This window comes from Oncorhynchus keta, chromosome 26 (genome assembly GCF_023373465.1).
Source record: "Oncorhynchus keta strain PuntledgeMale-10-30-2019 chromosome 26, Oket_V2, whole genome shotgun sequence".
Classification (NCBI taxonomy): domain Eukaryota; kingdom Metazoa; phylum Chordata; class Actinopteri; order Salmoniformes; family Salmonidae; genus Oncorhynchus; species Oncorhynchus keta.
The window spans coordinates 41,606,064-41,632,239 of record NC_068446.1 but is presented as its reverse complement, the minus strand read 5'-3'; the positions used below and the strand labels follow the sequence as shown (position 1 = coordinate 41,632,239).

General features: G+C 43.8%; 2 protein-coding genes across 3 annotated transcripts in view; both read right to left on the bottom strand.

Moving 5' to 3' along the window:
• The window catches only part of LOC118373228 (disintegrin and metalloproteinase domain-containing protein 10-like), a 36,222-nt gene extending 25,803 nt beyond the window's left edge, over positions 1-10,419 (bottom strand). Inside the window, exons 1-3 of one of the 2 annotated variants that reach the window (XM_052480892.1) lie at positions 10,135-10,419; positions 7,467-7,620; positions 1,110-1,228 (exon numbers count right to left, since the gene is read on the bottom strand). In XM_052480892.1, the coding sequence (XP_052336852.1) occupies positions 1,110-1,228; positions 7,467-7,620; positions 10,135-10,201 (340 nt within the window). In that variant the 5' untranslated portion in view covers positions 10,202-10,419. The remainder of the gene's footprint in view (positions 1-1,109; positions 1,229-7,466; positions 7,621-10,134) is intronic. The other variant, XM_052480893.1, reaches the window with a different exon arrangement.
• Positions 10,420-10,594: 175 nt separating this feature from the next.
• On the bottom strand, positions 10,595-26,158 carry fan1 (FANCD2 and FANCI associated nuclease 1). Its single transcript, XM_052480891.1, has 14 exons — positions 25,889-26,158; positions 23,879-25,346; positions 23,516-23,656; positions 22,860-23,067; positions 21,977-22,210; positions 18,811-18,942; positions 18,401-18,509; positions 15,232-15,351; positions 14,610-14,774; positions 13,907-14,066; positions 12,348-12,451; positions 11,944-12,138; positions 11,141-11,269; positions 10,595-10,942 (listed from the first exon to the last, which is right to left on the bottom strand). Exons 2-14 carry the CDS (start codon positions 25,236-25,238, stop codon positions 10,805-10,807), a joined length of 3,195 nt encoding a protein of 1,064 aa, XP_052336851.1. The 5' UTR covers positions 25,239-25,346; positions 25,889-26,158; the 3' UTR covers positions 10,595-10,804.
• Positions 26,159-26,176: the final 18 nt, after the last annotated feature.

The following is a 26,176-nucleotide window of genomic DNA, read 5'->3' as shown; positions in this document are numbered from 1 at the left end:
AGTGTCAGATTTCCCAAAAACTTTACGGAAAAAGCATAATCTGAGTACGGCGCTCAGAGCCCAAACCAGACAAAATAAATATCCGCCATGTTCCGCAGTCAACATTAGTCATAAATAGCATTATAAATATTCACTTACCTTTGATGCACTCCCAGGAATCGCAGTTCCACAATAAATGCTTGTTTTGTTCGATAATGTCCATCATTTATGTCCAAATAGCTTCATTTGTTTGGGCGTTTGGTAAACAAATCCAAAAGCGTGTTCAGGTCCAGTCGCACGAAAAGTTAAAAAAGTTATATTACACTTGTCAAACTAAGTATAGAATCAATCTTTAGGATGTTTTTATCATAAATGTTTAATAATGCTCCAACCGGAGAATTCCATTGTCTGTAGAAAAGCAATAGAACGAGTGATACCTCATGTAATCTCATTTGGGAGCGGCAGGGTACCCTAGTGGTTAGAGCGTTGGACTAGTAACCAGGAAGGTTGCAAGTTCAAATCCCCGAGCTGACAAGGTACAAATCTGTCGTTCTGCCCCTGAACAGGCAGTTAATAACCCACTGTTCCTAGGCCGTAATTGAAAATTAGAATTTGTTCTTAACTGACTAAATAAAGGTAAAATAAGAAATGCGCGTGACTGAGAACGAGGCTGCTGGCCTAATCTAGACCCCTTAGTCAAACAGCTCCCATCCGGCCCCCCTTCACACGAGAAGCTTGAAACGACGGTTGACAATTATAGTGGACGCCTTAGGAAGTGCAAAATAACCCTTAATTCGACAGGGGTTCAAAAACGGTTGGATTTTTTTCTCAGGTTTTTGCCTGCCATATGAGTTCTGTTATACTCACAGACATCATTCAAACAGTTTTAGAAACTTCGTAGTGTTTCCTATCCAATAATACTAATAATATGCATATATATTAGCATCTGGGACTGAGTAGGAGGCAGTTCACTCCGGGCATGAAAATGAAAATTCTGCCCCCTATCCCAAAGAAGTTAAGGCGTATTGTGTGTAGACCAGTGACACAGCTTAATATAACACAAGAAAATGTGGAAAAAGTCAAGGGGTGTGACTGCTGTCTGAATGCAATGTAGTAACATCAGTCCTCACCATATATTTCTCCAGTGTAGATATGAGAGGTGTCATAGTTCACCTCCTGTCCTCCCATGTCTACCTTCAGGTCCTCAGCAAACAGACTGGTGTCTCTCTTCATCCTCAGGTTAAAATGTCTGACAGACAAGAAACAGAGGTTAAGTACCAAGCTATTCATGCCACATTTCTGTATGGTTTATCTGAGTAGGGACAGATACAAACACATTGACTTGTTGATTAAACAACCACCTGATGTGTGCGTGTGTGTATAGACATATATATAGACACACACAAATGTTTAGTTACATGCTATAGCTGTTGCAGCAGCTACTCTTCCTGGGGTCCACAATATGTCCATAAACAGAGCCAAAGAAAAGGCACAGGCCTAGTAGCACTAACACATGAGCTGTTTCGTGCTTGTGTAGAGACGGATCTGAACAAACTAGCAAAGTTCGGAAGACACGTTCTGAAACATCTGTCTTTCATAATGTCTTGTTTACCATTCTGAGTACACCACCGAGATGCAACGTTTCAGCTACGTTTCAATTACCCGTGACGATAACGGTCTCTTGTCTCAAACCCTTTACTCCTGTGAACCTGTATTAATGTATATTGAGAATAGAATGTCTGTTCTATAGAATATATTTCTATGGTCTGAACATTGCAATACTATGGCTCAGGTTGTTATTGTAAAAAAATACAATTAAAATAAAGTGTTTGTGTTCTCAATAACATAGGCCAACCTGATTACACAAATTAAATAATAAATACAAATATAAGAAACTTTGGATGGAAGGAACTAGGCCTTTATTTTTCAGGACTCAGGAGAAAATGCAAATGAAAGCGAGACGCGGAGATAAAAGACAAAGACATTGGCTCAGCTGAAAATAAAAACATTTATTCTACTTATTTTTTTTTTTGCATTTCTTTTTTTCTCTCCTGAAAGACGGTGAAAGAGCAGTAAAACATTCCAGCACCAACAGAGAAATGAGGTCATCTTAAAAACAGTGTGGCTTTACTGCATTTTTAAATTATGTTTGGGAGGGGGAAACACACAAAAAAAAAGTAACATTGTAAATAATTGAAGAACTTAATTCATTACTTTCTGTATGGCTCCTCAAACACTAGAACAGTGAAAGAAAATACATTTTGAGTTGGCCAATCAGGGACTTCTCCCAAAATAAAACTACAAGCCTGAATACCAAAGAGTCCCATCTGGAGGAAACCTGGCACCAAACCCTGCGGTGAAGCATGGTGATGGCAGCATAATGCCGTGGGGATGTTTTTCAACGTCAGGGAAAGAGACATCAACAACTCGTTCTCGGGATCCCCCCTGCTCCAACCGGGCGCTCAGTGTGGTGCCCCCAGCTCCAACCGGGTGCCCAGTGTGGCGCCCCCTGCTCCAACCGGGTGCCCAGTGTGGCGCCCCCTGCTCCAACCGGGTGCCCAGTGTGGCGCCCCCTGCTCCAACCGGGTGCCCAGTGTGGCGCCCCCTGCTCCAACCGGGTGCCCAGTGTGGCGCCCCCTGCTCCAACCGGGTGCCCAGTGTGGCGCCCCCTGCTCCAACCTGTGCATGTTGGTGTGTCTTTGAGATACATCTTCTTGGTTGAATTGCTGCAAAGAAACCACTACTAAAAGGACACTAATAAGAAGAAGAGACTTGCTTGGACCAAGAAACACGAGCAATGGACATTAGATTGGTGAAAATCTGTCCTTTGATCTGATGAGTCCAAATTTGAGGTTTTTGGTTCCAACTGCCGAGTCTTTGTCAGACGCAGAATAGGTGAATGGATGATCTCCACATGTGTGGTTCCCACTGTGAAGCATGGAGGTGGTGGTGTGATGGTGCTTTGCTGATGACACTGTCAGTGATTTATTTAGAATTCAAGACACACTTCACCAGCATGGCTACCACAGCATTCTGCAGTAATACGCCATCTCATCATTTGTTTTTCAACAGGACAATGACCCAACACACCTTCAGGATGTGTAAGGGCTATTTGACCAAGCAGAGTGATGAATTGCTGCATTAAATGACCTGGCCTCAACAATCACCCAACCTCAACCCAATTGAGATGATTTGGGGTGAGTTGGACAGCAGTGAAGGAAAAGCAGCCAACGAGTGCTCAGCATATGTGGGAACTCCTTCAAGACTGTTGGAAAAGCATTCCAGGTGAAGCTGGTTGGGAGAATGCCAAGAGTGTGCAAAGCTGTCATTGAGGCAAAGGGTGGCTACTTTGAAGAATCTAAAATCTATTTTGATTTTTTATAACACTTTTGGGTTATTACATGATTCCATGTGTGTTATTTCATAGTTGTGATGTCTTCACTATTATTCTACAGTAAAAATAAAGAAAAACCCTTGAATGAGTAGGTGTGTACAAACTTTTGACTGATACTAATATATATATATAATATATAAAATATTCCACAGGGATGCTGACCCATGTGGACTCTACAAGGTTTGGAAAGCCTTCTACAGGGATGCTGGCCCATGTTGACTCTACAAGGTGTCGAAAGCGTTCCACAGGGATGCTGGCCCATGTTGACTCTACAAGGTGTCGAAAGCGTTCCACAGGGATGCTGGCCCATGTGGACTCTACAAGGTGTCGAAAGCGTTCCACAGGGATGCTGGCCCATGTTGACTCCAATGCTTCCCGCAGTTGTGTCAAGTTGGCTGAATGTCCTTTAGCTGGTGGACCATTCTTGATACACACGGGAAACTGTTGAGTGTGAAAAACCCAGCAGAGTTGCAGTTCATGACACATTCAAACCGGTGCGCCTGGCACCTACCATCATACCATGTTTAAAAGGCACTTAAATATTTGATCTTGCCCATTCACCCTCTGAATGGCACACATACACAATCCATGTCTCAATTGTCTCAAGGCTTAAATATCCTACTTTAACCTGTTAAATGTAATGGCAAAATGTAGACGTAACCAAAAGTAACTGCTATTCATGTGTAATTACATGTTTCTGACATGCAAAATCTTGGATATCTGGAAAGAAGACATCTGAGAGATTACGAAGAAATTATCAGAATATAGATAGGAGCGACATAGTTCAAAATACACAAGATCAAGCACACACAAAATAACCATCTTTCATTGACAAGCTATAAGTGAATTATTGATGACAAGAGCTGGAAACACAGATGGCTTCCACAACATGTGAACAATATCAACAACAGAAAAAAATGGGATCGATAGAACTAACAACTAGAAATGGGCAGATGTTTTAGTAAGTGGTGTCAGGTGTGGTCACGGGGACGTCTTCAAGTGTCCCTAAACGTCTCCAAAGTGCACTAAGTCTGTAAATTCGATCATTCCAGTGCTATTACATATTTGGAATCCCTAAATGCTATTTGCTCAGTCTAAAAACACAATTTCTACCATATCAACCTCACTCAAGCATAGTGGTGGTGTTATGGGATATCCAGGGTACATTCGAGTGTCCTTTCAGCCTCTCCGAAGTGCCCGAATGTGTTAATTGCACTGTTTTTGCACACTAAAATTGTGCCTTAAAGTTATTTTTCACTATAAAAACTAAATTTCTACAACGCCAACCTCTCTCAAACATCGTGATGGTGTCGTGGGGACATACAGGGGATGCGGATGCAAGCAGGCAAGATCATATTTTTGATGCGCAAAGATAGTCACTCGGTGGACTTTCGATGTTGCCCTTAAGTCAAACATCAGATAATAGGCTAGATTTGTTCCTACCAACCTAAGGATTCATTTAATACTCTCTCTCCCATGTAGCTCAAACACAGACCAAACCAAAGCTTACATTTTGTCTCTCAGGGCTGGTGACCAATAACGGTAGATCACAGCCAGACAAATAAGACCTTCTCATGATCTGTGGAGGCCCGGCTTTTGGTGTGAATCTACGTATTTCCCGGGTTTATTTGGTTTATGCTTTACAAAACGCTAACCGGAATGATGGTAGCAGCCATCTTGCAACCGCAGTTAACTAGTCCAACGCTCTAACCATTGCACTCCACGAGTAGCCTGGCTGTTACGCGAATGCAGTAGAAGCCAAGGTAAATTGCTAGCTGGCATTAAACTTATCTTATAAAAAACAATCAATCATAATCACTAGTTATAACTACTAATCCAGTTTAGTAGGCAATAATAACCAGGTGAAATTGTGTCACTTCTCTTGCGTTCATTGCACGCAGAGTCAGGGTATATGCAACAGTTTGGGCTGCCTGGCTCATTGCGAACTAATTTGCCAGAATTTTACATAATTATGACATACATTGAAGGTTGTGCAATGTAACAAGAATATTTAGACTTAGGGATGCCACCATTTAGATAAAATACCGAACGGTTACGTATTTCACTGAAATAATAAACGTTTTGTTTTCGAAATGATAGTTTCCGGATTCTATTATATTAATGACCATAGGCTCGTATTTCTGTGTGTTATTATGTTATAATTAATTCTGATTTGATAGAGCAGTCTGACTGAGCAGCTGCAGGCCCGTAATCATTAATTCAAACAGAAAACAGCACCTGCGTTTTGCCAGCAGCTCTTCGCAAGCACAGCGCTGTTTATGACTTCAAGCTTATCAGCCTAATGGCTGGTGTAACCAATGTGAAATGGCTAGCTAGTTAGCTGGGTGTACGTTAATACTGTTTCAAACTTCACTCGCTTTTAGATTTGGAGTAGTTATTCCCCTTGGGCTGCAAGGGCCGCAGCTTTTGTGGAGCGATGGGTCACGATGTTTCGAGTGTTGGCTGTTGTCGATGTGTTCCTGGTTCGAGCCCAGGTAGGGACGAGGAGGGGGACGGAAGCTATACTGTTACACTGGCAATACTATAGTGCCTATAAGAACATCCAATAGTCAAAGGTACATGAAATACAAATGGTATAGAGAAATAGTCCTAAAAATACTATATTAACTACAACCTAAAAACCTCTTACCTTGGAATATTGAAGACTCATGTTAAAAGGAACCACCAACTTTCATATGTTCTCATGTTCTGAGCAAGGAACTTAAACGTTAGCTTTTTAACATGGCTCATATTACTTTCTTCTCCAACACTTTGTTTTTGCATTAATTAAACCAAATTTAACATGTTTCATCATTTATTTGAGGCTAAGTTGATTTTATTGATGTTTTATGTTAAGTTAAAATAAGTGTTAATTCAGTATTATTGTAATTGTCATTATTACAAATGAATAATCGGTATCAGGCTTTTTTGGTCCTCCAATAATCGGTATCGGCGTTGAAAAATCCCAATCGGTCGACCTCTAATTTGGAGATTTCATTTGAAGCCCCTTTCTATATGTCACCTGTTTGTATCAATTAGAAAGACATTGGCAACTTTGTATTTGTAGTCAACTCTGTTCTGACGTTATCTGCGGTCACAGAGGGAGATGGCTAAACCATGTGATTCTGTGTATATAGTGACGTTGGAGGGGCAAAAAGAAAGAAGCATCTAACGAGACACTTAGCTGTTCTACGGGTGGTCCGAGGCAGGCGTTAGATTACCAGCGGTTTCAACATTAATAACAACGGTTTTGGGACACCGCTCTGAGATTTAACAATGCTCCTACGAAGGTTCTAACGATGAACTAAGCCTTAAGATGGTTTTGTGAAACTGGGCCCTGGTATCAGGCTAAATTAATTCCAAGCCAGGACTCAGAGCTTTAGAGACTCCTGCTTTTCAGAACAGCTGCAGACATCCTCCTCTCCTTCTTTTGTATTTATTTGTTTCCACAGCTTCCATCTCTGTTAAGCAGTAGCATCTGAGGCTAGGAGCAATGGGAGCACCAGGCGTTTGCCACTGGCAGAATGAGAGGCCTAGTCCCCTCCCTGCCAAGCTAGCAACAGATCTGAGTTCAAATAGTATTTGAAGTTTTTGTTAAATACTTTGAGCGTTTGCTCTGGCCTCCTAGGAGTGCTAGATAAGCCGGGTTTGCCATTGGGGGCCAACTCTAATGAGCAATTAAGCCAGGCAAGCTCAATCAAGCACAGATAAAGTATTTTAAATGATTTTAAATAGTATTTGAACCCAGGTCAGACTAACCGCCAGATGGTCTCGGCTGGGTCTCGACTGGGCACAGCGCTGGGAGAGAACAGAGCACTTCGCTCTCCCACAAAGCCAGGCAAGGCTTGTTTAGAAGGTACGGGATATTCATAATTTAGGCTATGTTCTATGAAAATAATGAAAGATGAAAACAAGGCTAAACAACAATAATGCCTATGTTTTTGAGGAACATCACAGTTCAGTTATTTAGGAACAAGACTCATCTTGAAGATGAGGTTCACACCTGATACTTCATTTAGACTTAACAAAATAAACTTCATCACAAAAACAGACACAGACATACAAGCACAGTGAAAAAGTCTGGGACACTAACCTTCCGTGTGCGTGGAAGTCTAGATGGAGAAATGTGTCTTGGTGGTGGAGGGCCCTCTTGGCTCTCAGGTGCTTGTCCTGTAACTCATAGGTGTTATAGGACAGACCCTCGTAGTGACGCACATACTTGTTCAGGGGGTTCCCATAATGATAACCTGGAGAGATGATAACACAGAGGAACTAAGACCCACTAGAACAACACCACCACACAGGACACCTCTTCAAACCACAGGCTGTAAGCTGAATATTAAACTACAATTCTATAATTCGTTATCTTCTTCGATCCCTAGCTATAATCAACAAGCCATATAAACATAGTAGCATCTAACTTGAAAAAGACTGAAAACGTGACAGCACACTAGCCTTCATAACATCCATGATCCTACATTATTCTAGCCAAGCCTGGAAACACAACACTCTACTCATTCAGAACAAAAGGCACATTCTGTTTGGAATTACATAGGATTCCTGATTTGTGGAGGCCACCATAATGCCTGCCCCCCAATGACTAAAACTATCAAAGACGGCAAGTGTCGTCACATTGTTGCAAAGGAGTGGCAGTTCATTGAGCGTACAGCCTAGTCTACATCCAAGGTTCTCCCAAAGATGTATTAACAAGGTGGTGCTGCTGAGTACACCTGTAACTGACAAAAACAATCTATTTTGGGTGTGGTGCCTGTCCTTAAATGATAACAAATAAAGTGAATATATTACGGAATTAGAATCTGGGCCTATTTCTATGTCTACATCCGTAAAAGGCCAGGCGATTATTGCTATCTCAGTCTGAACCCTATAAATAAATCAACTGGATGTCATCATAAAAGGATTATAACATGGATTATAACTGAATTAGTATCACTCAGACCTGGGCTCAAACACTATTTAAAATCATTCCAAATACTTTATCTGTGCTCGATTGAGATTGCCTGGCTTAATGGACCAATAGAATAGTGCCAAAAGTGCAAACCCCAACCCATCTAGCACCTCAGGCTGGCTAGAGCAAAGGCTGAAAAGTATTTGAATAGTGTTTGAACCCAGGTCTGCCATCACTGCTCACAGGAGCAGGTGTTTATTCCTGTGCCCGCTCCCAGCTACTGTCGTAGGCTTTTCATTTTAGAGCTCGTGATGTCATTAAGGTAGGTAGGCCAAATACTACATAGGATAGGAGGTCGATGACACCTAAATTGGGGAGGACGGGCTCGTGGTAATGACTTGAGCGTAATGGTATCAAATACATCAAACAAATCGTTTCCATGTGTTTGATGCCATTCCAGTTACTCCGTTCCAGACGTTATTAATAGCTGTCCTCCCCTCCGGAGCCTCCACTGCTATATAGCTGCAAGCCTGGGCATACTCTTCTATTTTCTGCTCCCTACATTTGCATGATAAAATATTAAACGCTGACCATTAAAATGTTTCATTGTAGTTGTAATAGCTTTAAGAGACTTAGGCTATTTCCTATTGAGTCGTTTCAGATTGTATTTGTCCAACTACCACCAACCTGGATGCTTGGTTTGTTTGTTTGTTAGATACCAGCCGTATTAGTTCTCATTAATGTGACATCTGATCTTCTGCTCACTTTTTTTCCACAGCAGTTGGACCATATACTATTAAGTGAACCATGAAACACATTCAAAGCTGTAGAATCAATTGTGTGTGTGATTAGCATCATGTCAACAAGAACATCGCATTGAAAACATACAGTGCGTTGCCTCGATCGATTACGCGATCAGAATGCTGTTCGTGGAAAATAAGGAAATAGCTGTATTCACATGAATACTATTGTATCGTTCTACCAGTGTGGGCTGGTGGGAGGAGTTATAAAACGGGCTCATGGTAAAGTCCGGAATGGAACCCTATTAAACACGACAGATATTGAAAGCATCTTTGACTCCGTTCCAAATAATCCATTCCAGCCATTACTACTGTATTCATCGAATAGCTACAACATAATATATTGGCGCTAGCTACTGCCATTGGAAAGCTAATAGATAGCTAACAAAGATCGAATATGTTCTTACAAGGGAGCCATTGGCTTTGGGTCAAATATGTACAAAAAAAAAAAGTTGTCAACAGGCATAGTTAGCTAATTACCTAGCAAGATCCCGAGTTAGCTAACTGTTGTTGCTAAAAAAAAACGATGCTAAATGAGCTGGCTAACTAGCTAGCATGCTAGCTAATGTTGATAGAAAGTGGGACAGCCCATCATTGCAAAATGTAGTATTGACGTGGTGCAAAAAAAACAACACCGACCGACAGCACTGCAAATATTGCAAGCTAAATCAGATTGCCCAAATCGCTTTGCTCGTTCGTGCCAAGACAACAGATTTCCACCTGATTTCTCATAACAATGGCACCCCCGCTAGCTAGTTAGCTAGTAGTCTTATCGTAACCATCAATATAAATAGTAAAGTCTCGTTTTAAAGAAAACTAGCTTCCGCCAAGCTTAACATAAAATCTATTTTTTTTGACAACTATATAGCTTTGTGGTTTGGAGTTTGTGTCAAAAGGGACACAAGAGGCATCTTCACAACGACCAGGCCTATGTTAGCTTTCTTAGCCTAGCCTGCTAGCCATTCGCTCGAACGCTGTCTTTGCTTGGCTACACTTCCCTTCGTGAATGTAGCCCGCTAAATGCTTCGCGATACAAAACAAATGCTCTCACTCACCCTGGGTGTAATTTATTAAGTAGACGAAACAGAAGAATTTGACGATAAGCATATCTGCTAAGTCCATTGTTAGAGCATTGATACCGTGATCACTTTGTCCTTGTTTAGGCTCAGACGCCCTGCCTGTGTTGATCGCAGCTTCCTCTCCTCCTCGCCTGCCCTCTCTTTCACGCCCCGACGTCAGACGTTGGGATGGAGGATTCTCCCTTCCCCCATCATTATGGAGTGACAGATTGGGAAAACGGGATACCTAGTCAGGTGTACAACTGAATGCAATTCCAACTATTGTAACAGATTATTTCAGGTAATGTTTCAAAAAGTACACCGCAAGTCCATCATGTAATGTTCAGGTCATTCTTCTACTCATTGCTGACTAAATAGGACAAAAAAAGCCTTTTCCTCGGCATCACCAGACACTAAGAAAGTTAACATCTTCACATTCAACCAGATTTATTACATTTATTAGAGAGATTATTTTATTTACATATTAGACAGTTATAGTATAAAATACAGTCATTAAAGCACATTGTGGTCCCCCCCCCCCCAACCTTGTCTGTCCTGCAACAAACTGTAAAAAGTGCTATTTTTATTAAAAAATCAATTTCATTAAATTCTGTACTTCAGTGAGACGGTCAAAGGTCAAGGCAGGTGTTTGCCAAGCTCATCAGTCCTATTCCAGCCAAGCTCCTCTGGCCCCGGTGGCAGTGACGTGACAAACCTCAACATCAGCCCCGAGTCTCTGTAGCTCATCCAACCAGATCTGTTGCTTCTGGGACAGTTTGTCGCTAGGGCCCTTCACCTCCACCAGCTGGAACAATAGAATATGATAGAATTCATAGAATAGAATAGAAGATCTGATGCTTCTGAGAGTTTGACGCTTAAGCCCCATTTACCTCTCATCAACATGTCATCATGGGACAAATAGATAGACCTCCTAGTCATCTCAAATAAATGTGTGTTTTAATTCCACAGCCTCAGGCAGGCCTAGACAGTCCTGTGAGCTCACCTTGTAGGTGCTGTTGGATGTGTTCCACACCACTAGGTCAGGCAGTCCTGCTCGACAGTGTCTGTAGTCCTTGGCCATCCTAGTGATCATCCCTCCCAGAAACAATCCACCCAGACAAGACACTAGACTCTGCAAAGAGAGGAGACCACAAAGGGTTAGACCAGCTCAGTAGCATTACAGTAGCCAGGTAAAACAACACTTTGATCAATGTGAGAGCAGGTTAGTTTAACCAGGCTACAATTACATGAGATTTACCATAACACAATAATCATGTTACGAACACATCGTTATACATGGAGGTGAAATCATAGCATAGGCTTTATAATGTCTAATCTGAAAGTCAATATTTATTCAATTTAGCAGACGCTTTTCAACTTTAAAGTAAAGGGAGTTATTTGTCACAGATGTTATTGCAGGTGTAGCGAAATGCTTGTGTTTCTAGCTCCAATAGTGTAGTAATATCTAACAATTCACAACAATTCACACAATCTAAAAGTAAAATAACGTAATTAAGGGATATATAAATATTAGGATGAGCAATTTCAGACGGGCATAGACTAAAATACAGTAGAATAGAATACAGTATATACACATGAGATGAGTGAAGCAAAAAATATGTAAACATTATTAGAGTGACTAGTGTTCCATTACTAAAGAGGCCAGTGAACCCACAACCTTGGCGTTGCTAGCACCGAAGCTACTTTTACCAACTGAACCACACTGGTAAGTCAATGACAAACAAGATTGTCTGTACCGACAATGCGTCATCCAATCGGTTTGAAGTGAGCCTTAACTGTGGTTACCTGTGCCCGCTGCAGGGATGAGAAGCGCTCCCAGTTGACCAGTGAACACACCTTCCCCTCCTGATTGGTCCAGGCCTCAGCCATCAGGTTGTGCAGCGTCTCAATGGACGCCTCACAGAGCACCTGCACACGCGTCTCTATCGCCTCCCTCCGGTTCCCATAGAAACAGTCTGTGAAGAGGTCCAGTGGGCAGGGCTAGGAGAGGAACAAGAGGGGTGAGGAAATATTAATATATGCCTCGTATCAGAAACTTTTATCCAGAGAGTCTGACAAGACAGTGAGGGCATGTAGGTACAGGGATACATGAGCCTTGTGGGAATTGAACTGACAACCGTGGCGTCGTTACTGCCACACTTCAACCAACTGAACCACACAAAAAAATAGGACAGGTTGAGCATGTTTACCTGGTAGGGATTCCGGAAGACGTCTGGAATCCCCTCCATGAAAATGACGTCCCATAACAGAAGACCAAACAGAGTGGAAAACGTGGAGCCCTCTCCATGGATCCCTATAGATAACCAAGAGAAGTTTCAGTCAAACTTCACTTCCATCCATCCATGTGGTAAGGAAGCATTTCACGGTAAAGTTGTATCAAATTGTATTTGACACATGCGCCGAATACAACAGGTACAGTGAAATGCCTTACAGTGAAATCTTACAGTGAAATACCTTACAGTGAAATACCTTACAGTGAAACCTTACAGTGAAACCTTACAGTGAAATACCTTACAGTGAAACCTTACAGTGAAATGCCTTACAGTGAAACCTTACAGTGAAATGCCTTACAGTGAAATGCCTTACAGTGAAATGCCTTACAGTGAAACGCCTTACAGTGAAACGCCTTACAGTGAAACGCCTTACAGTGAAACGCCTTACAGTGAAACGCCTTACGGTGAAACGCCTTACGGTGAAACCTTACAGTGAAATGCCTTACAGTGAAATGCCTACAGTACACGGTGAAACCTTAGTGAAATGCCTTACAGTGAAATGCCTTACAGTGAAACGCCTACGGTGAAACCTTAGTGAAATGCCTTACAGTGAAATGCCTTACGGTGAAACGCCTTACGGTGAAACCTTACGGTGAAATGCCTTACAGTGAAACGCTTACGGTGAAATGCCTTACGGTGAAACCTTACAGTGAAACGCCTTACGGTGAAATGCCTTACAGTGAAATGCCTTACAGTGAAACCTTACAGTGAAATGCCTTACAGTGAAATGCCTTACAGTGAAATGCCTTACAGTGAAATGCCTTACAGTGAAATGCCTTACAGTGAAATGCCTTACAGTGAAATGCCTTACAGTGAAATGCCTTACAGTGAAATGCCTTACAGTGAAATGCCTTACAGTGAAATGCCTTACAGTGAAATGCCTTACAGTGAAATGCCTTACAGTGAAATGCCTTACAGTGAAATGCCTTACAGTGAAATGCCTTATACAGTGAAATGCCTTACAGTGAAATGCCTTACAGTGAAATGCCTTACAGTGAAATGCCTTACAGTGAAACCTTACAGTGAAATGCCTTACAGTGAAATGCCTTACAGTGAAATGCTTACTTAAGAGCCCTTAACCAACAATGCAGTTAAAACATTATTATTATTATTTTTTTTAGAGTCAATGTGCGGGGACACCGGTTAGTCGAGGTAATATGTCCATCTCGGTAGAGGTATTAAAGTGACTATGGATAGACAATAACAAAGAGTAGCAGCAGTGTAAAAAAAGGGGGGGAGGGAGCAATGCAAATAGTCTGTGACAAATACAATTAGATTTGATTACATTTCCAAGTACAGGTTCATGTGACAACAGAAGAACTTTACTGAACTTGCTGTTTTCAATAGTTTTTTTGTTTGTTTTTACTGTGAAAGCTCTGGTTTATATGTCAAATACACTTAAAACATGAACATTTGACGATTTAAAAGAAGCAACAACAACAACAGGAAACTAGAACAGAAGTAAAGCAGAAGACCTTGGTCAAAGCCTTGCCGACGGTAGTGTGCCAGTGACAGCTCTTCCACAGAACACATGACAGTGGAGTATCCTCCCTCTGCTCCTTCCTCAGCAGGCATGAGGAACACATTCTTCCCTGTCCCCCCCTCATGGGGGAATAGCTGCCCTCGGATAGTGACCTAGAAGACACAAACGCAATTAGCACACACAAAACAAGTCTGTTTTTATATTTATTTTTTATTTACTCTTTATTTAACTAGGCAAGTCAGTTAAGAACAAATTCTTATTCAGAATGGATGGCCTACACCGGCCAAACCCTAACCCGGACGCCACTGGGATCAATTGCGCACCGCCCTATGGGACTCCCAATCACGGCCGGTTGTGATACAGCCTGGAATCAAACCAGGGTGTCTGTAGTGACGCCTCCAGCAGTGCCTTAGACCGCTGCGCCACTCGGGAGCCCCTTAAAACGGCTTGATGTTTAGAAAGTCAAAAGACATCATCAGTGATGTAATGAAGCATAAACTCAAGTAAACCCAGTTTACCCTCCTTTTTATTTTGGGAATATAATTGTCCCACCTCTTAACTAACGTTATAGTTTTATTTTTTTTTGCATTAGCGTTTACTAAACTTGCTAACAAAGATTGTCATCTCGATCATCGCTTAGAATTGACCCATCTCTGAATAGAATGTATATTTCATCAGCGACAGAAGTGACTCACATGAGTGACATCGTTGACGTGGATGGTGGGCAGGTCACTGAGTACAGGGTGGTAATTCTTGTAGCTAGGGGATTCCTTCATCCTATTGGCTCTCTGGTGGAGTGAAAGCTGGTGGCCCGTCCTCACCAAGGGGTCAGAGAGACCGTCTCTGATGGAGCTGATAGCCTGGGATTGATACATGGGGAATTTCAATGTAATTAATGCTAATTATTGACACAGACAAAAAGACACACATTTAATAAATACCACGTATAACAACAGTGCAAAGTGAAATCCAGACAAACATTAACAAAGTGCAATAGTCCATAAATTCAGGAAGAACCATGGGACAAAGTACTTAAGAGACGGTGAGGTTGACTGACCTGTTCAGGTAGTTTGAGGTTAGGTGGCTGACTGACCTGTTCAGGTAGTTTGAGGTTGACTGACCTGTTCAGGTAGTTTGAGGTTGACTGCCCTGTTCAGGTAGTTTGAGGTTGGCTGACCTGTTCAGGTAGTTTGAAGTTGACTGACCTGTTCAGGTAGTTTGAGGTTGACTGACCTGTTCAGGTAGTTTGAGGTTGACTGACCTGTTCAGGTAGTTTGAGGTTGACTGACCTGTTCAGGTAGTTTGAGGTTGACTGACCTGTTCAGGTAGTTTGAGGTGCTGCTGGAGATTGAGTGCCAGTCTGTCCCACCATCGCCCCCTGCTGTCTGGACAGTAGACTGACTGGGACAATAGTGAGCGCAGCTCCTTCACCGCTTCCTGGAACACAACCAATCTGAATCAATATATTACACTACACTCTGCTGTGTGTATATGAATGTGTGTGTGTGTATATCTTGGTATATGAATGTGTGTGTGTATATCTTGGTATATGTGTGTATATGAATGTGTTTGTGTATACTGTAACAGTACCTGTTTGGCACATAATACGCACGCAGGTCTTTCTCCTTACCTTCTTGATCTCCAGTATTTTCCACAACTAGTCAAATGTATTCCACACACTTCCCCTTTACCTCCTGAGCAACCAGTAAAACATTTCCCCGTTTCCAGTCACGTCCTCTGCATCCGTTTTGCTGTCACATGTGTTCCGGTGTTCAGAGTTTGTTATAACCAATTTATTAATGTGATTATGACATGCTTTAACGGTCAGGCCCTATTGGTCGCGTGCATTCGATGCACACGTGTCACATAAAGAGAGCAAGGGTTTGAGGGGATATTTTCCTAAATAAATGAGCGATTTCGGTAAACAAAACTTTTCAATCAGAAAAGGCTGTAATTATGTAGCAGTTCAGCAACACGGACAACGTGATAAACACTGTTGATGTTCTGTGGTGGTCGCTGCAGCAGAGACAGTGTGATAAACACTGTTGATGTTCTGTGGTGGTCGCTGCAGCAGAGAGGAGTGATACACACTGTTGATGTTCTGTGGTGGTCGCTGCAGCAGAGAGGGGTGATACACACTGTTGATGTTCTGTGGTGGTCGCTGCAGCAGAGACAGTGTGATAAACACTGTTGATGTTCTGTGGTGGTCGCTGCAGCAGAGAGGAGTGATACACACTGTTGATGTTCTGTGGTGGTCGCTGCAGCAGAGAGGGGTGATACACACTGTTGATGTTCTGTGGTGGTCTCTGCAGCAGAGACAGTGTGATAAACACTGTTGATGTTCTGTGGTGGTCGCTGCAGCAGAGACAGTGTGATACACACTGTTGATGTTCTGTGGTGGTCGCTGCAGCAGAGACAGTGTGATAAACAATGTTGATGTTCTGTGGTGGTCGCTGCAGCAGAGAGGGGTGATACACACTGTTGATGTTCTGTGGTGGTCGCTGCAGCAGAGACAGTGTGATACACACTGTTGATGTTCTGTGGTGGTCGCTGCAGCAGAGACAGTGTGATACACACTGTTGATGTTCTGTGGTGGTCGCTGCAGCAGAGAGGAGTGATACACACTGTTGATGTTCTGTGGTGGTCGCTGCAGCAGAGAGGAGTGATACACACTGTTGTTCTGTGGTGGTCGCTGCAGCAGAGAGGGGTGATACACACTGTTGATGTTCTGTGGTGGTCGCTGCAGCAGAGACAGTGTGATAAACACTGTTGATGTTCTGTGGTGGTCGCTGCAGCAGAGAGGGGTGATACACACTGTTGATGTTCTGTGGTGGTCGCTGCAGCAGAGACAGTGTGATACACACTGTTGATGTTCTGTGGTGGTCGCTGCAGCAGAGACAGTGTGATAAACACTGTTGATGTTCTGTGGTGGTCGCTGCAGCAGAGACAGTGTGATAAACACTGTTGATGTTCTGTGGTGGTCGCTGCAGCAGAGACAGTGTGATAAACAATGTTGATGTTCTGTGGTGGTCGCTGCAGCAGAGAGGGGTGATACACACTGTTGATGTTCTGTGGTGGTCGCTGCAGCAGAGACAGTGTGATACACACTGTTGATGTTCTGTGGTGGTCGCTGCAGCAGAGACAGTGTGATACACACTGTTGATGTTCTGTGGTGGTCGCTGCAGCAGAGACAGTGTGATAAACACTGTTGATGTTCTGTGGTGGTCGCTGCAGCAGAGAGGTGTGATACACACTGTTGATGTTCTGTGGTGGTCGCTGCAGCAGAGAGGAGTGATACACACTGTTGATGTTCTGTGGTGGTCGCTGCAGCAGAGAGGGGTGATACACACTGTTGATGTTCTGTGGTGGTCGCTGCAGCAGAGACAGTGTGATAAACACTGTTGATGTTCTGTGGTGGTCGCTGCAGCAGAGAGGGGTGATACACACTGTTGATGTTCTGTGGTGGTCGCTGCAGCAGAGACAGTGTGATACACACTGTTGATGTTCTGTGGTGGTCGCTGCAGCAGAGACAGTGTGATAAACACTGTTGATGTTCTGTGGTGGTCGCTGCAGCAGAGACAGTGTGATACACACTGTTGATGTTCTGTGGTGGTCGCTGCAGCAGAGACAGTGTGATAAACACTGTTGATGTTCTGTGGTGGTCGCTGCAGCAGAGACAGTGTGATAAACACTGTTGATGTTCTGTGGTGGTCGCTGCAGCAGAGACAGTGTGATAAACACTGTTGATGTTCTGTGGTGGTCGCTGCAGCAGAGACAGTGTGATACACACTGTTGATGTTCTGTGGTGGTCGCTGCAGCAGAGACAGTGTGATAAACACTGTTGATGTTCTGTGGTGGTCGCTGCAGCAGAGACAGTGTGATACACACTGTTGATGTTCTGTGGTGGTCGCTGCAGCAGGGAGGTGTGATACACACTGTTGATGTTCTGTGGTGGTCGCTGCAGCAGAGACAGTGTGATAAACACTGTTGATGTTCTGTGGTGGTCGCTGCAGCAGAGAGGGGTGATACACACTGTTGATGTTCTGTGGTGGTCGCTGCAGCAGAGACAGTGTGATAAACACTGTTGATGTTCTGTGGTGGTCGCTGCAGCAGAGACAGTGTGATACACACTGTTGATGTTCTGTGGTGGTCGCTGCAGCAGGGAGGACAGAGAGACAACGGCTCGCACAGTTCCTCGCTGTCTTTTTTTACACGGCGCAGCAAGTCTGAGCCCGGCTCAATCAAATCAATTGCGGTCGGATTCCCTCTAGTTATCTGTGTCTTAATTATTTCATCAAACAGTGCACTTAAAGCATCAGACAAGCTCAGTGCATACAGTTGATTTGATTAAAACACATAGGATGTGTCTATATATGGAAAAATACACGTTGGTCGATTGGTCGAAAGAACGACTATATATATTTTTTGTCTGGGACAGTTCTAGTGTGTATCGAGGTATATGATATATGTGTGTGTCTGCACCCACCTTGTAGCAACGTAATCTCTGCAGTACTTCTACTCCCCTGGACAGGATGCGTGTGTAGGCCCACCCTGTGGTGAAACAGCGCAGGAACACTGGCAGCTCTTCCTGGTGGCTACACACACACACACACACACACACACACACACACACACACACACACACACACACACACACACACACACACACACACACACACACACACACACACACACACACACACACAAACACACACTTTGGGTTTGGCTGGCTTATGGCTGTCGACCAATGTCAATGATAATGTTGCTTATTAAGCGATTATTGTGTGTGTGTGTGTGTGGGGGGTTGCATTTGGCTGTGCAGACCAATGTGAAATCCGCATGGCCACATATCAAAGATTGACAAAGAGGGATGAATATGCCGCTAGTGGTCCCCACCTGAGGTCGTACGTCTTGCTCGTCTCCTGCCAGGTCGTCTTGGCTGCAGTGTAAAGTCCCAGAGCGTCCTCCCAGTGGCCTGTCTGCATGGCTGTGATCACCTCTTGCAGCGCTCGCATCGCCGCCTCGTACCTGACACAACAGGACAGAGAGGCGCCGAGTCCAACGACACAATCAGATTAACGTTTATCGGTCACGTACGCTGTTTTTTTGTTGCAGACGTTATCACCCGGTGAGGGGAAAGGCTGTTGTTTCCAGCTCCCAAAAATGAAGCAATATCTAGCAACACAATAACAATAACACACAATCTAAAAGTTAAAAAGAACAAAGACATTAAGACAGAAATATTAGAAGTCTGGGACCCAGAGTCGTGAGAGTATGAATACATCTACACCAAGTTGGACAAAAAAAAAAAAAGAGGAACACCTGACCAGGTGAGTTATTACCCCTCATTGATGCCACCTGGTAAATCCACTTCAATCAGTGTAGATGAAGTGGAGGAGACGGGTGGTTAAAGAAGGATTTTTAAGCCTCGAGACAATTGAGACATGGATTGTGTATGTGTGCCATTCAGAGGGTGAATGGGGCAAGACAAAATATTTAAGTGCCTTTGAACAGAGTATGGTAGTAGGTGCTAGGAGTACCAGTTTGTGTCAAGAACTGCAAAGCTGCTGTTTTTTTCACGATCAAGTTTCCCGTGTGTATTAAGAATGGGTCCCCCCACCCAAAGGACATCCAGCCAACCACAACTGTGGGAAACATTGGAGTCAACATGGGTCAGCATCACTGTGGAACGCTTTCAACACCTTGTAGAGTCCCATGCCCTGACGAATTGAGGCCTTTCTGAGGTCAAAAGAGGGTGCAACTCAATATTAGGAAAGTGTTCCTAATGTTTTGACACTCAGTGTAAATGTTAATGGTGTATATAGACAGAAGGGACAGTATATATGTATTGAAGAGTTATGTACAGCAGTAATTATATAGGATGAGCCTTGACTATTGACCTATTATTTACCTATTATTTACCTATTACCGACGTGGTAACAAACCCCCACCTCACGACCCCAAATTGTTCACACTCCTCTTGTTGGCGGAGAGAACATTTTTGCCGTTTTAAAGTTAATGTCTACACACTTTTTGTTGTTGTTGTTGTTGTTGTTGTTGTTGTTGTTGCTGTTTTAAAAGCTAATTTCCTGCAATTCTGATATGACACCAGGGATTGAATGTGACCGTCATTGTAAATAAGAATTTGTTCTTAAAGGTTAAATGTAAATAACAAACATGTTAGAAGCACCTTTGATTACACCTGTGAGTCTTTCTGGGTAAGTCTCTAAGAGCTTTACACACCTGGATTGTGCAAAATGTGCCCATTATTTTTTTTTCGGAATTCCTCAAGCTCTGTAAAATTGGTTATTAACAACCATTTTCAGGTCTTGCCATAGATTTTCAAACAGATTTAAATAAAAACTGTGTCGCTATCTATCCACGGTTTGGTTTGAATAAGTTTGACGGCCCGCAACCTTTCCCAGTCCACGTGATCAAAACAGTCAGACCAATGTTGAACAGTCCTTACCACAGGTGCTTCCTGCTTAAGTTTCTGCCTATTGGCGGGGAGGAGCAGGATGGAGGCGTTGTCTGATTTGCCAAAGGGATGGCAGGGGAGGACCTTGCAGTCGTCCCTGAAGGGAGAGTATCAACAGTCAAGCGTGTTTTCTCCGCATGTAGCACAGGAGATATGTTGATAGATTTTCGGCAGCGTTTTCCTCAGATTTCCTTTATTAAAGTCCCCAGGTACAATAGTCACCGGCCTCAGGATATATGGTTTCCAGTTTGCAGCCTCAGCTCCTCAGTTCCATGAGAGCCATCAAAGTGGCAGCTTGGGGGGATATTTACACGGCAGTAACAATAACCAAAGAAAATGATCATCTCGGGAGGTAATGCAGTCAGCATTTGATGGTGAGGTATTCCAGATCAGGAGAACAAAATGACTTCCGTTACCACAATCACACCATGAGTTGTTAATCATAATCATATTCCTCCACCTCTGTTATTCCCAGAAAGTGATTTCTTGCTGTCCGGGCGATGAACTGAGAATCCCGCTGGCCGTATGGATGGGGACAATTTATTCCGAGAGAGCCTTGATTCTGTAAAACAGAGTATGTTACCGTACCTTGTGTCTCTCTGAAAGAAGATCCTCGCCCTGAGCTCATCTACTTTGTTGTTCAGGGACTGAATGTTAGCGAGTAATATACTCGGAAGCAGTGGATGGTTTGCTCGCCACCTGAGCCTGACCAAGGACCCCACTTCTCGGGTGTCGACGTTTTGCCTCAGAGAATCCAAAACAAAGGATCCAGGTCAGGGAAATCACATTTCTGGTGTGTGACCGCCAATCTAATGTCCAAAAAGGTATTTTGGGCTGTAGGTAATAATACTAGAAACGTTCTGAGCAAATAATGTAAGAAGCACAACAACAAAAATACTGCAAAGCTGGCTAGGAGCTGGAAACCGGGTGATTGTCATTCGGAGCCATCTTGTTTATATTGGCAGAATGTGTGCCAGAGTCTGGTCTAATGGTAGCGCTGCTGATTACGGACTACATATCCGCCTGGTGTCTAGGCCCTCCATGTCTGTGTGTGCCCCTTCTACATGCATCTCCCTCTCTCCTTTCTGATCTTTAAGCAATAAGGCATGAAAAGCCCATGGATCATTGTAAGAATAACACAGGACTAAAGGCTGTTCTTAGGCACGACGGGAAGCGGGGGAATGGTGGAGATGGCAACAACAATAAAAAATGGCACCATTGTTACACAGATCAGAGAGGCAGGCAGCAAGGTTTATACAAACCCTTACAGTTGCAGCCCCCAAAAAATCTTGTCTAGATACTTTTTTTCCAGGGGACATGAAGTTCATGAATTGCCTGCATGGGGCTGTGGGACAGTGGATGTGCATTGAACTGTTAACAGGCATTACCCGGGAATTGTCGTGAATAACTCCCTGCTATCAACCAATCAGCATCTAGGACCCAAACATCCCCATTTTATAATAACACTTAGATAGCTTATGAAACGCACACCTAAATAAACAAACATTTGAGGTTGATCAATCAGTGTCCACAGCACTGACCAATGAGATCTCACCCAAATACACTGTACGTCTATGCTCTAACCTGATAAGATCTTCTCTATCCAGGAACAGTTTGGCTCTGCGCTGTACGGTGTAGTCAGGGAAGGCCAGTCGGCCAGAGTTGACCAGTAGGATGGTGTAGAGCTGACCCTGACCCCCTCCGGCCGTCTCCTCCTCCTCCAGACCATCTGTCAGGGAGAAGAGGAGGAGGACGCGAGAGAACACAGCCCTGGGGCCGCGATGCAGACGTACACAGGAACCAGCTAGCTGCTTCGCCCTGGAGAGGAGAGATTATTAGTGTAGGAGTGTGCCTGAGGACGGTTGTGTGTTTAAGGCAGCTGACCTCGTCACATATGCAATCCCCTGCCTGCGTAGGAACGAATGCCTGTCCCAATGTAACTCCCGTCTGTACACTTTATCCCATTCCATCTGTGTCCCATTCCATCAGTCACCCCATTCCATCTGTCCCCCATTCCATCAGTCTCCCATTCCATCAGTCACCCATTCCATCTGTGTCCCATTCCATATGTCTCCCATTCCATCAGTCCCCCATTCCATCAGCCCCCCATTCCATCAGCCCCCCATTCCATCAGCCACCCATTCCATCTGTGTCCCATTCCATCAGTCTCCCATTCCATCAGTCACCCATTCCACCAGTCACCCATTCCATCTGTGTCCCATTCCATCAGTCACCCCATTCCATCAGTCTCCCCATTCCATCAGTCCCCCATTCCATCTGTGTCCCATTCCATCAGTCTCCCATTCCATCAGTCTCCCATTCCATCAGTCTCCCATTCCATCAGTCACCCATTCCATCTGTGTCCCATTCCATCAGTCCCCCATTCCATCAGTCCCCCATTCCATCAGTCTCCCATTCAATCTGTGAATGACTCTAGAATATGTCACTAGAGCCCCTCCCCTCTCACCTCTTTAGTATGACAGTCCCAATGTTGTTCTGTCCAGGGGCCAGGGCGAACAGAGACCTCTGTCTGCTCAGCTTCAGGAGTCCCTCCACCAGCTGATGTTTCTGGGTACCAGGCCCAGGGCCCCCCAGGTGGAACGTCTTAGCCAGGCTACGAAGCTCCGGGGCGGGCAGCAGGTCCAGCACCTCCCCAAGCTCCTGGAGGTCACTGTCTGGAAAACAGTTGAGGATGTTGGGCATTGGATGGTAGGGGTTGGTTAGGGATGAACATTTGAGTGACTTCCCACTGTTAGCGTGACAGAGTGGAAATTCAACCCTCCGCACCATTAACACAACACACTCAAGAAGCACAGTCAATACTGACTCAGTAAAGACATGTCTGCGTCCAGGGCTTCAGCACCTCTAGATCCCAGAAAGGCAGTAGAAATGCACTTAGCCATTCACTACATTAGCATTTAGCATAATACCATTCAAGACCTTTCGACAATTATCATTTAGCATAATCCCATTGAAGTCCATTCATTCAACTGTTGGTAAGAAGCTTCCTTTCACCAGGTCCTGAGCTACAAGTCTTAGATCAGCCTAGTGTTAGCATAACACCATTCAAGTCCATTCAACAGTTAGCATGTAGCATAAAACAATTCCAGTCCAATCAATCACCTGTCTGTAGGAAACCTCCTTCCACCAGCTCCTGAGCTACAGGTCCCAGGTCAGTGCTAATCTCATTATAGTTTAGCTTGTTGACCTGGAGCCACTTCAGTTTCCTCTGGAACAGTCTCACATACAGCTTCTGTCCTGTCACTGAGAGGAAGGAGAGGCAAATTAGCAAGACTGGTTGATGATCAAAATAGTAGTCAAAAAATGCTAAACGTGTACTACTACATGAAATTCTATTGTACAATGTATGTTCAAAAACACATTTGCAGAACACTTTCCTGTAGCCTTTATGTATGCATTCATAAAGCCCTTATAACAGCTATATAAAACATATACAAACAGTCATGTTTGTTCTATTCTACACACCTGACAGACGCTCAAAGCCGTGTATGGCTGAAAGGTCTTCTTGATTGAACAGCATCCTATCGTCTTCATTCTCCAGCACTGCCTCTAGCACGGTCAGGAAGTTACCCAGGTAGTACGGTAACCGCGGTGACTCGGAATCTTGCTTATCAGTGTCTGTGTCAGGCTCTGTCAGCTGATCACTGCTACCGGTCATTGGGGATTCTTCTTGTTCTCCTTCTTCCTCTAGTTTTACTTTTCTTCTCTGATGCTCCTCCTCGGGCACCTCTGTGCTGCTCTTCAAAAGAGTGTCACAGTTGCCCGTTGAAGATTCTTCTGTTCCGTGCTGCTTATCATCATCATCAGCTGTTGTTGTTGACGTAAGGAGTTTGTTTATAGTGAGGTCATCATCTGGTTCTTCACCATCTCTCTTCTCGCATCTGACTTTCTTGCTGCGAGTAGACATCCTCTGTGTTTTAACAGAGACCTCCACTTTCCCTCGTTTCTTCCTCTTGTTCAGTCTGGATGGAGCATAGGACAGAGGTCGCGGGGCCATAGAAACTACCGGAGACAATGATTCTAATATAGATTCGGATTCTAAACATTCTAAAGTTTCTTCTCTGCTTTCTACCTGAGGTCTGCCCAGTGAAATAGTACTGTGACTTTCCACTGTGACATTTGTTGTCTCTGTGTCCATTAAGCATGTTGTCTGGTCACCAAATCCCCGAAGGAGGTGGTTCTCCTTCTGAGAGCTGCTCAGCTCCTCAGACCTTCTGGCTCTCTCTGGGGACTCCTGGATGGTGATGATGTCATCAACCTGCGACTGTATGTCCTCAGGGGACTTCAGCCTTTGCTTCAGGCCCCTCCTGGAGAGCTTAGAGGACAGCCTGCTACATATGTCAATGGGCCTGACTACAGTCTTACTGCTCATCTCTCTGGTGTTTACCTGCTGAGAAGAAGAAGAATCACCAGACTTTTTAAAGTATGGGCTGGTGTTGGCCTCTCGCTGAGGCTTTTCCTCCTTTGGACAGGAAAGCCCTGTGTCTGGATCATGGTCCTTACTGGCCCTCCTGGAAGGAGAGTGAGACGATGCCAGCTTTGTTGTAGTAACAATGTTACAGGCTGAAGCAGTATCCATGGACGCACCATCTTCCCTCTGAAAGTTCTGACACTGTGAGTCAATGTGTTGGTTTATCCTGAACCGTGGCACTAGCTGACCACACAGAGGACATGGCAGTCTAGGTGGCGGGGCGTTGTTGAAGAATGATGAGATGGAGGCCGTACCAGGACATGCATTGGCACTCTTCTTACCATCTTTACTACTGACATATCCTTTTCTCTTTGTTATTGAGAGGCTTCTCTGTTTGTTTCCTTTCTCTGCCATGATGTTTCAACTGTTGTTGTTTTCACGTTTTGTCTACAAAAAAACGGGCTGATATTCTATTATGTCGCTATCTTGAAAGTAACTTGCAAATGTAGGTCTACCACCAATCTGTAAAGTGAGAGAGGCAAAGATTACAGAACGCTTAACTCCCGTTCTCTTATATCGAGGCAGAGTTGACTTCTGATAACCGGTCGCGGGATTTGATAGCAATAACACTGATTTACCCACCATCAGTCGATTCTTGTAAAAAAAAAAAAATAATCACATCTGAAACCTAAATTTGTCCTGTTCAAGTGACGTTCTTCTGCAGGGTGCTGAAATTCATGTTTTTTTTTTACAATAAAAAACCTATCGAATACCACCAATGAATTTTCCCCTCATTTGTGTTGCCGGTACTAACCTTTCCTTAAACTGAGATTCAATTGGCACATTCGCGTTGTGTTAAACGAGACACAAATGAAAAGTCAATATTAGGAAGGTGTTTCTCATGCTTGGTATACTCCCGAGTATTTCTGTAATGCGACAGTGAGAGACACACCTACTCTGCTGAACATTGTTGTCATAGAGACTACACTAACACCGTATATGATTTAGTACAATGTCAACATCATAAAAGTATAATTCCTTCACATTGTAGCTCATCCACTCACCAGTGTCACCGGTGCCGTTCACCACCGATCATTCATCTAGAATGGGCAATGCGTGGCTGAGCTAACGTTAGCGAGCTGGCTCGTTCTCTTGCTCTCTTCACGTTACCTTTGCAGGCGTCAGGCAATGATATAGAAACGGTCATACGGGTTATGCATTGTGTTATAATATCATTATTTAGAGTTTTAGATGAGAAATGAAGCTCTTTGAGTATCCCGTGTTTTTTGTCGTTACAGAACAGCCGGGTTCGCGCGCAACACTAGAGCAATCGAGAAAGGATGTTGAGTAAG

Excerpts from the sequence above, each read along its gene's own strand:
- fan1 (XM_052480891.1), bottom strand. The coding sequence starts at position 25,238 with ATGGCAGAGAAAGGAAACAAACAGAGAAGCCTCTCAATAACAAAGAGA. Across the intron at positions 14,775-15,231 it reads ACCTCAAACTACCTGAACAG|GCTATCAGCTCCATCAGAGA; the intron begins GTCAGTCAACCT and ends TATCAATCCCAG. Across the intron at positions 12,452-13,906 it reads TCGGCAAGGCTTTGACCAAG|GGATCCATGGAGAGGGCTCC; the intron begins GTCTTCTGCTTT and ends GGTTATCTATAG.